Raw genomic sequence first — 11,263 nt, 5'->3', positions numbered from 1 at the left:
AACCTCAACTGCCCTTTTGTCATCGAGACAGATGCCATCGGCATCGCTGCTGTGTTCCTGCAAGAACACGATGGTCAACTCAGGCCAGTCTCCTTCATCAGGAGAACTCTGAACGAAACTACACTGTTCAGGAGTTTGAATACCTTGCAGTGGTCTGGGCTCTGGACAAGTTTTGCCCGTATGTCAAATTCACCCATTTTGAGATCCACTGCAATCACGCATCTCTTGCTTGGATGTTCAGCACAGAACAGACATCCAGCAGAAGATGGGTCCTGCAATTGCAAAGCTTCAGCTGCACCATCAAAAACTGAACATGCAGACGCATTAAGTTGTTGCCCACTGCCCACAGCAGACACCGCTTCACCATTTGTCACAGAGGATTGATTCCCAATTCAGGTGGACGAGCCGAGTCCCTGTATACGAAATTAAAACTTTGGATTGGGCTAGTTGGTTCATTGTGATCTAGAGGACTTAAAAGTGCAAAAGAAAAACACGGACCAAGAAGGGACACATATAACACGGACTGGCGCTAACTTTCAACTGATTTAATCCAGGCAAACCACCCAGCACACATTGCGTGAACAGTTTCCCATCACGCCAACCAGATCTAATAAAAGCAATCCACAAACACAAACAACAGATGACAACGATTTAAACATGCGTATCAGTGCAATGCGACTACACAAAACCATCCAGAAAAGAAACTTGTTTGTCATTTAGAGAAATCGAAGGTGTGCTGACACAGTTGTCACCTGAGGACTTTATAATATACGCTTCAACTATTTCCCTCTCAGTCTTGTTAGTTGCTCTTTTAATAAATTTTGCTAATTCTAACGGGATCACACCTGCACCGCATGCAGTGTACTGCAAGGTGTCCGCCGCTTTGTTATGAACCGCTAGACGATGTTCATGTGCCCTTTCGTTAAAACGCCGCCCAGTCGTCCAGCTCTGGCACGAGAGCGCCCACACGTTAGTGGAATCTCGTAAACAACATTAGAGGCACAAGACGCAAACAGGCTGGCGACAGAGCAACTTAAAGATGACTGCTTGAGAGCAGTAATCCAGTTACTAAAACCAGACTCGCTCCCGTCTGAGGCTAAGGAAGCACACATGATACAAGACCTAGCAGAGAGCAACGAGATTGACACCACTGGCCTCCTGATGTATATGGGACGGGATACCAGAGTCCCCTGGCTACCTCTGCACCTGAGGACGTTGCTTCTGCAGATGGAGCATGACCATTCATTGTGTACCCATGCAGGGTACTTGAGAACACTCCAACGCGTCCAAGAGAGATTCCAGTGGCTCGGAATGCAGTCCGACATATCCCGCTACGTCTGGTCGTGCAACTCTTGACAGGCCTTCGAGCCACGCCGACAGAAGCCCAAGGGTCTCGTAGACAGCTCGTGGGCAACAAAACCCGTGCAGTACCTAAGTGTTGACCTGATTGGACCTCTCCTCACCACAGCACGGCAGAACAAGCACATCCTGATTGTTCTTGATAAGTTCACTAACGTCCCTAGCCATTGTGGAGAGGATGGTGGATGTCTTCTACCACCACGGCGTTCCTCTGAGCATTTCCAGAAACAATGGAAAGCCATTCCACAGCGAGTTGTGGAACGGCATAGAAAACTTGGGGCATCAAGAGCCACCACACCGTGCCCTACAGACCAGTGGGTCAGACCGTCGAGCAGCATAATGCTACAGTGAAACAGGGAATCGTGGCATGCGCCATGAGAACCTCGCAGAGCATGGTGACTAGGGTGACCACCTTCCTTCTAGCGAAATGCGGGACTCACTGACCAAGGGGGGTGGGGGGGGGAGGTGGGGGGAGAGAAGAGCGGTATTATATTTCGACAGTGGTAACTGCAAAAAAGAACTTAGTGCGCAGTCGAGCTGGTGGAAGTTTATCATGATGCTTTTTAATCCGAAACTGGGGCAGAAGGAGGAAACATTGTTTTTTTCTCCTTTTGCCGCAGTCCCAGGTTAAAAAAAAACATAATAGAAATAATAACTACTATTTCTATTAAATAATAACTATAACTAATAACTCACACAAAGTGACACATTCTAGCATAACCACCGTTCGCCGGGTAGCGGTGGTTATGCTAGAATGTGTCCCTTTGTGCGAGTGTCCCACAGCCAAGGTCAAGGGAGATAAGAGAAGGTTTACCGAAGTGTCATTGTCCTCTTGTCAAGTTTTTTTTTTTTTTTTTTTTTTTTCTTTGTAGAGACGACGTTGGAGATGGGTGTATATAAAGTGTGTTCGAAATAAACTTTGCAGCTGAGTTTGAGACATTGCCTCCTCTTTTACTACCTTCTGTTGTGTTCTCTTCCTGCCCCAGTCTCAGGTTTACAATCATGTTTAAAATAATTTATTTTCAACTTTTGGCGAGCAATTTTTCCTCGCGATATTTTGCCACCAAAAAAAGAGAGGCACAATGGCGCATGCGCGTCAGTCTCCTGCAAGAACAACAGTTGCTTCCCGCAATGCTTGGATAGAAAAAATACGTGCCATCGCGATTCTCACGTTTACCAGCGACCTCCGCGCTTCCCCGTGACCCGCTCTTCGGCAGCCCAATGGGATGCGCAGTGAAGTTTACGGCAGCGTGAAATACGGGACATTTTGAAGATTTTGATATTTCTTGCGGGACGCGGGACACGAGCCCTCAATGCGGGTCACCCTAATGGTGACTGGCTATACAGCTGCCTTCCTGTGCTACGGTCGTAGGCTCCACATGCCCTGGGAGTTCACATCCTTGCAGGAATATCCAGAGGCCCGGTTTCCCACACGTACGCCGCAAAGCTCAGCCAGCACCTCAGAGGCAGCACCAGAGCGCGGGAGATTCAGCGGCAGCACAATGCCACTTGACAGCCGTGCAACCTTGCTGTGGGTGACTTCGTGGTGCGTGATTTGCACACCCTAAGCCAGTGGTCTCAAACCCATTTGAGTGTAGGGGCCAGATAACCCACACTGGAAAGGTCAAGGACCAACGTAAGGAGAGAGGAGGAACGGAGGGTGTTCAAAATACTTTCAAGAGAAGAGACCTCGTGGTCTATGCTTTTTGTAAACTCAGTCTTTCCAGTAACATCTTAATGACATCGCCCCGCCAACGTGCTGGCATTTTTAATGGAACAAGAGAGCAAGTATGCTTTCTTTCCCGCTGCTCAATTCACTCAGCTAATCCGAGTCTTTAAAAGCCGATCGGTTAATTTGGCAGTTCTTGGTTTTCTGACGATTTTAGAGCGAAGCTGCTTATGGCTAGGGTTCCGTGGATTTTTCGTGTGCGTCAACAAAATCTCCATGCAAGCATTGCCGCACGTGCACGCCTTCCCCGTATAAAAGATTCGAAGTAAATAACCAATATAACGCATTGGCAAACGCGCATGCAAGGTCCCATTTGTTTAAGGCTTTTGCTTTAGAACAGTTACCGTACTGCTGCAGACGCCGGCACGTGGAACACCATTCTCTGCATTCTCCTTGATGCTTGGGTAATATAGCGTGTGCATGTCCTTTCATCACGATGACCTCCAATCGAGACAATAAATGTGTTCGACCCTTGTTCAAAATTTTATGTCACGTCTGTATCATGTGCTGAACAGCTTTGCTGGTTATCCACCTCCACAGAGTGGAATGGCTCACTATTTTTATAACAACACTGTGAACAAATACTTGTCTTTTAATGGTGATATATATATCTTTTTTTTTTTAAGTAAAAATATTGAGCTTGTAGCTTTATCTTTGGCAGTTGATCCTGCTGATCAAGAGTTTGCGCAGCCGAGATGCATTCTTCAAAGGGCTCGTGCTTGCAGCTTAGGAGCAGAATTGTTGCACATTACAAAAAGCTGGGAAACAAAAAAACGTTCAGCCTTTCCACTTTCGTGAAGAAGGAAGACCAGCGGAGCTGTACTCGATGCACTGCCGCAACGCGCACGCGCCCGTTTCTTGTCCGACACGCCGCCAATCGTGGATACATCTCCGGCAACCCAGAGTCGGTCGCACACGGTGCACGTAACGCCAAACGGGTAATCCACAAACTCCCTCCGGAACATCGCCGTCGCACCTGGGAACTGTTCAGCCGATGTGGGATGCAATCGTCGCCGGGCCTCGCACTAGCACTTGGCCTCCGTGGCACGATCGTCGTCCGTGGCATTGGCCCACCGGCGCCTTTTACATCGCTGGTTCTGTTCTCGGCAGCGGCTTTCCAGGCGAGCGATGTGCTCTTCTTTGGCAAGGGAATCTGAAGCGCTCGACGCAGTGGAAGTCGAGGCGACAGCGGCTATGCGGCGGTTACGGACCCATTCGCACTGCTGCGTACGTCGCTGCTCCTTCCGCAGCCAGTCTTCTTTCTCCGAAAGGGCACGCGGCCGACCCATCCTGAGTCCCAACCGAAACTGATAAGAGCGTAGGAAACAGTGCGCAAAACAGACGAGGATGAAGAAACACACTTGACGAGCGCTGTGCTCGTTACGTGTGCTTCTTCTTTGTCGTTGTTTGTTTTTCGCACCGTTTCCTACGATAAATTCCCACCAACACGCCGCCCAACTATCCATTCTTCTATGATAGCTGGAAAGGTTTGTGCCATCTACGAGTGACAGCAGCAACCATACTGGTTGTGTGGTTGCCGCCGTTGCTTATAGATGGTGGTAGCTGTCCAGAGGCGTTTTTGTCGACAAGTGTTTTGTACCGGACACGATCCTCGGAAACCTAGCCCTTAACAGCTCCACTGTAAAAAATAAAGCGAAACAAAGGGCAAAAGAACACAAATAAGTATAAACTATGTGAATATGTTAAAAAAGCGGAGCTACTTTTTGAGCAAAAATTAATCGACGAGATGAGATCACTACAGCGCATGCCATCTCAAACGCTCGAGACATGGGAAACAGGACTCGTAGCCGCTAGCCGGTTGCCTGCGGGCCGCGTCCCAGCGAGTAGCGGGCCATGTGCTCGAGACCCCTGCCCTAAACAATGCGAGCCGCGGAATCGTGGCCAAACTCTACCCCCAGACGTTCCAGACTTTTTGTGGTTGTGGCTAGGCTCGGGCGCAATGTTTATAAACTGCAACGTCCAATTACGGGCTGAGCATGCGGTCTGGCCAAAGTGGACCAACTTGTGCAATACCAGGACCCTTGGAACTCTACATGTACGCATTAAGGGCGGGGGGGGGGGGGGCCTGTTAGGGGAAGCGCACAGATGATGCATGCACGTAGCATGGGCCGCATTTGTTGGATTGCATCGGTGACCGCTGTAGCCGTTTCGCGCTGGGCCCAAGAGATGGCGCAGCGGCCACGGAAGGAGGAAGCAGGGGAAAAAGGAAGGTCGGTGAGAAACGGCGAGGTTTACCTATACCAGCGATACCGCTCTGCATGAGTAAGCGAGAGAATAAAGTGTTTAAGCGAGATTGCCAGGTGCTGCCGTGGCTGTCGGGGGGCACTTGAACCAGATGACTATGGCTACGCTGGCTGGGTTTTGAACCACAAGCGCCTCGAGAACACCGACTGCAGTGCTGGACGAATGGAAGCGGAGGCAGCCCCCGATCCTGTTCAAGGGGTCTCTGGGAAGAATTGACTGCGTTACACGACCATTCTCTCCAACGGAGACGGCCGCACCTTCCATGCTTTGCCACAGGAGGGCATTTATGGCTGCCTCGAGATCGAGCAGGACCGTCTGTACCATGTGCACAAGCAAATGGTAGAGATGAAGGCACAAGGGGAGTCTCGGAGGAAACGCGAAGCTGACCCAGGACAAGACTAAAAGGACTGCAAGCTACTATGCGTATGCATTGAGGACCCACAGGCACGACGTCCCAGGGATGAAAAAGGCGGTGCAGGCAACTTTGGTGCACATGACATTGATGGAAGAAGCCCCAGACCACAGCCACTGTTCTGAAGGAGACAATTCTCGATGCTCCTACCACCGCACACTGGCTAACCACGAGGAGTCAACAACACAGGAGAACCTTCTACCAGGCTTCATTAGCACAGCACAAGCTGGTCTTTCAGAGGCTGGGCGACCAGGCCCTCCTGGAGCGCTTCAGTGATGGCATGACAAAGAACGCCATTGAGAGCCTACACTGCTGTCGCTGAAGCAGTGTCTCGCTTCAACCAGGGCATGGCAAAGACCAGCAGGGCAGTAGCAGGGCACCTTGGCTACAGCACTAGAAGCTGTCTAACATGCAGGAACCTCGAGAAGGACAAGCAGAGGCTCCGCAAGGCCGACAATAAGGCTCGCACGGAATGAGAACATGAAGAAGATAGCCAAGAGGTACACGTCCAACAGGACCCAGGACTACTGTCCAGGACACAAGTGAACCTACACTTGCAGCCAAAAAACGCTTAACGTAATTCTCTCTACTATTTCAGTCGACCTTCAAAGTCCTTGAGCGAAAACACGTCGGTGACACCAAACATACCAAAACGAAAGGTACCAATGAAACGGCGCCAAAAGTGCATCATCAGAGGGTGCACTGTCTTCGGAAGTTTGTTATCACATTTCCATCGGCGCTTGGGCTTTCGCCTTCAAGTCGTGTTAAGGCCCGTTCACACTCTTGCGACCGAGTACGACTGAGAGAGACGCGATCTCTTACAACTTCTTAAATGTTTCTAGAATGAGGGGACACACTGACATTGTGGCGCCATCTATGCGGTGACCCTAGAACTGCATTTCACAAAAGCGAAGGTTTTACGGGATTTCCGAGGTCAAATGTGCGTAATACCCATAGAAAGGCTCGTTTATAACATTGACAAAAGTTTTTCGAGCCAAAAAAGAAAGGATATTGCGCGAGAAATAAAAAAAAAATATGCCGGACCGCCGAGTTTACACTGCTTCCCAATAGATGGCGCCAGTGTGTTCTCTGGTTTAAGAAGTTTTAAGGAACCCAGGTTTAAGAGGTCGCAAGCAGTCGCAAGAGTGTGAACGGGCCTTGAGAGATAACATAGAGACCTTGTGTTTTTTCAATTGCCATTTTGAATACATTGGCATAAACAATTTTTAGGAAACGTAATTTTGTGTTAAATAATAACCGGACTGCATCCTAAAGCTTTCCTTTTTTTCTATAAATTCAGTAGTAAAGGTTCCAACATAAAAGTAACTTCAAATGCATTTCTCTCAACTTTGTCTTATAAGGTGCACACCTGCCAACCCAGCAACATAAAAATTCGGGAGACCGCCGAGCAAGGGGGGGTGGGGGTTGAAACATTTTCATTTTTTTTTTAGTTTGACAAGAAACCTCAAGAAGAAACACTCTGTGCGAATCACAATGTCTTCGCAGTTGTTTTGGAGTAAACTGCCAGTGGTGCCCTGCCCTTCTACGGCACGAGCATGGTTCTGATGCTTTCGTGAAGCGATGTGTATCTTGATGTCTATGTGAAACGCTTACACATCACAGGTGCACATGTTACAGAATCCATACTTGTCAGCTCTCCACGAAGCGACAAAGCACGAAAACACAGTCGCGTATGATTTCAGAAATACTTGCAAGTACTTAATCTTGGCTTTTGAAAGTGCCATTGATCGTTCAAACAGATCAGTGGTTCCAACTAAACTCGGGGAAACGCGAAAAGTAGTTCGGCGTTCTGCACCTCACTCAACGACCTGACAAAGCCATCTGAAGCCTAGCGCACCCATGATCATATAAGCCGTGTTCCAAAATCCGCTCCAACTTCAGGAGTAGAGGTTTCGTACCTTGGCGTTTGAAAATCTACCATCGTTTTACGCTACTGCTCCGAGCTGTCACGCGATAACCCGCCAGAGTAACCTAAACCTACTCTCGAGTAACTCGCAATGACACACGCGTGATAATTATAACAAAAAGGCGTCATAAAAAAAAAAAAAAAAAAAACTATGGGGGATACTTTTAGGGAGATTTGAGGTCGCGTCCATTCAATTGGGAGATGTGACCGAAATTCAGGAGGCTCTCGGACAATTCGGGAGAGTTGCCAGGTATGAAGGTGTCATTGCCTTATGGACGTTTGTATGTTTGCAATAATGAATACCAGTCAACTTGCTATTGTTCTTCTCAGCAACAACTTTTTCATAGAGCCAATAGATTAAAATTAGCTAAAATGCTGATTAATTACAGCCAGATTTTGTCTGCTTTCAGGTCTCATTTATTTACGGTCAAAAACTGGCATCATAAAGATTCTATTAGGTTTAGGGCTTATGGTGGTGGACTCTTGCAACTAACTGCACATTGTAAAAAAAAAATTGTTTTAGCGAGAAATTATTATAACGACCCGTAAGAAATTATTTAACTGGAGTGTGATATTATGCCTTAACTTCTGTTCTAGAGGAGATATGTGAAATATAATTACAGATATGAAATCACCATTAAAAATCAAATATGCATACTAACGGCTAAAAAATGTGCTGGTAAATAAAAATAAAAAAGATATAATTGAAGACCCGTGTTGCCCCTTAAAGGAATACTTCAACGAAATTTGAAATATATTCATTGTGTTCAAAAATAGGCTGAATATGATCCACAATATCCGTAAATGACAATCGCATGTTTGTATTTTGAGCCTGGTGGCTGTATTTTTTGTTATAAATGGCCCATTCTAGCTAGCGCCCGGAGAAGGCCCAGCTTAGAGCATGTGACATCCGACGCAATCGTAACGTAGGTCGTCTCGGGACGAGCAAAGCTACAGCGAGGCTGACATCGAGGGGATGGCCTAGTCGTTCCAGCCACCGAAGCGGCTGCTTTTGTATGAATTTTGAGTGACTGGTTAATCTTTTATAATCTTGTAGGGGGACAATACCTACTTCTGGAACACTCAAAAGGGATTCTCGGGAAGACGGGAGTTCCTCCACCTCTTCTCTCGTCGTGGCCGAAGGCGAGACACTCACCGTCACTAGCTGTCAAGGTTCCTAGACGGGCATTACAAACGAGGCGTTAGCGACATCGACCAGGTGCTCTTTGCCAATCGTTTAATTCATTTTAAAATTCTTTTTCGTGACTTTTTTAACAAGATATTAAGCGGCGAAATTTCGTTGTAGTATCCCTTTAAAGCAAATGTCGAATAGTGTACTATTTGAATATTTGCACCACACTTATATTCTCTTTTAAGTGTATAATTGGGGAATAATGCAGTCTGACATTCTTTGTCAGTCGGCATCATCACAAGAACTTAGCAGTCCATTGTCATTCCACGAATAAGTCGTGTAAATAACCGACATTAAGAACTCTAAGCAAAAGCCACGATCCCTAAAAGTTGGGCCTATGAAACAACTTGCATTCCCCCCGAAAATTATTTTTTAAAGGGGTCCACCAACAATTGTTTGACCGGTATGAAGTTCGCGCTGAAACGGAGCTCCATGAAAGCAGGAACACCGAGGAAAAAAAAATATTACACAAATTCGCAATATTTTGTGAGTTCTTAGCAAATTAAATATTGCAGAAAACAACATTAAATAAGCAAAACATAGCGCTTCATGACGTAAAATGAAAGTTTAGCGATTGGAGCAAAGCGTTTGGCCAATTGGACGCAAGTTTGGTTGATAGCCCGTCGGCCATTAGGCCTAGCTGCAACCATCGTAGCTTTGGGATCGGGTCGCCATCATCGACTAATTTACCGGGCTTATCGGATTTTTAGTGCGGATCTGGGCGTCGTGCCGTATGAGGACACTCCACGCAAGCGCCGCGTCTCTGCCTCAGTCCACTTCGACAGCCGCGGAACACTCGTCTCCCGCAGCTCCGCTGGCTCCGCCACCGGAGCCACCCCGGCGAGTAGGAGGGAGAAACTGGTGAGCGGTCCCGTTGGGCACTGGTCCCGTCGCCGCACTTCACTCGAACAGTGAAAAGTCTGTCACAGCACTAAAAGAAAATAAGGGTTCCCCTGGCTCCTCTTACTGCTTTTAGTTGACCGGGACCGGGGGCGCACAAGTGAAAAACGATGCGCGTTGTGTGCACGGATCACTTGTCGTCTGCTCGCGATGGTACGTCGCGGACGCCGCTGGGAGGCGCGCATGAGCGACAAGGCGTTGTTTTCGCCCTTTTTGAACTTTACTTTGCAACTTTATTAGCTCTGTAAAAATGACTTGTTAGAGAAATAATGACGGTTAACGTGTGATATACTTTATTTCACTTCAAAATTCCTGGGATGGCTCTCACCAATCACGAAACCAAAAGAATGTGACGTATAGTGAAAGGGAGCGCCGTTATGCGCGCGCATTCGGCACCTCGCGGCGCCACCGTCGGAGGAGGTGTTTCCGAGTTGTCAAATTAAAATATGATGCGCTGATATTTTCAAACTCTTTCGTTGTCCACTGGGTTTCCGGGACCACTAGCGTGTAGAAACCGCAAAAAAAGGTCGACGCTCAAATACTGTTGGAGGGCCCCTTTAAGTTATAATAATAATCATTTCATAAAATTGGTAGATATCGCAGCAATAGGAATAGTCTTAATGAGGCTGCCCATTCCTTACGTTAATTAAAGCGCGTGACTAAGAGGCAACCTACCAGAAGGATACGCCTCCGACTGACTTTCGACATTCTGGTTCCGGTACTTTAAAGTTTTCTATTTTTACAAAAATCTTGCATGTGGCAAGCTATAAGTTTTCAGAAAATGTTGCTGCTAATTATGCTAGCTTACAAGTGGCCCTCTGGGGAACTCCCCAGTCAGAGCAAGGCACTAGGGGCTGAACAGGAAAGCGACCAGTAGTTGCCCAGAGCTCAGTTGTCCGATGCAAGCTACCGGCAACGCTTGCCCGAGACGTCGGCCAGTGCGTACGGCAACATATTCACCTCGCCAAAGCACTGCTGCTTTTGCAAGGACTGGCGTTCAATTGGCAAGAGTCCTAGCCCACTAGCGTGGCACTCCAGTCCAACTTGTGTTCCTCGCTGGCCTTCTTTAGGCAATGCTGAATGTTACTTTGTTGACTAGTATTCCCCCAAACACCCGGTTCTTTCGTTGTCCCCTTCACCACCCTAGCATCTGCCCAGTACGTTGGCTCTTTAATGCCGCACATATTCCTCCATTACGCTTGGCAACAAACCAGCATATAATTGAAATTGGTCAAACACTGCACGCCGTGGCAAGAGATTGGCACAAGTTGTCCATCAGCCGAACCAGTGCGCCCCCATGCAGTTGCGTGACCACTCCGTCTGGCAGAGCCAGCACCACTGGAAGCCACACTGGGACCGGCTGCAGATCATGTGCATGCAGCCACCTGCATAGGGAAACGGGGATCCTTCAAGCAACCTCTCCCACTTCTCTTTTATTCTTGCAACACTCTCCAATTCGTCGGGCATGTTCGGCCCATA

At 47.8% G+C, this 11,263-nt stretch overlaps 1 protein-coding gene across 1 annotated transcript in view; it reads right to left on the bottom strand.

Annotated features, from left to right (window-relative positions):
* Positions 1-9,985: 9,985 nt before the first annotated feature.
* Positions 9,986-11,263, bottom strand: part of LOC8041305 (E3 ubiquitin-protein ligase parkin) — a 42,422-nt gene continuing 41,144 nt past the window's right edge. Inside the window, exon 10 of the mRNA XM_029975345.4 lies at positions 9,986-11,169. Within this exon, the coding sequence (XP_029831205.3) occupies positions 11,060-11,169 (110 nt within the window). The 3' untranslated portion in view covers positions 9,986-11,059. The remainder of the gene's footprint in view (positions 11,170-11,263) is intronic.

The sequence above is a fragment of the Ixodes scapularis genome, unplaced genomic scaffold (assembly GCF_016920785.2).
Source record: "Ixodes scapularis isolate PalLabHiFi unplaced genomic scaffold, ASM1692078v2 PGA_scaffold9__187_contigs__length_104089568, whole genome shotgun sequence".
NCBI classification, from domain to species: Eukaryota; Metazoa; Arthropoda; class Arachnida; order Ixodida; family Ixodidae; genus Ixodes; species Ixodes scapularis.
Note: the sequence above shows the minus strand (reverse complement) of the source record. Positions and strands in the feature narration are given on the sequence as shown.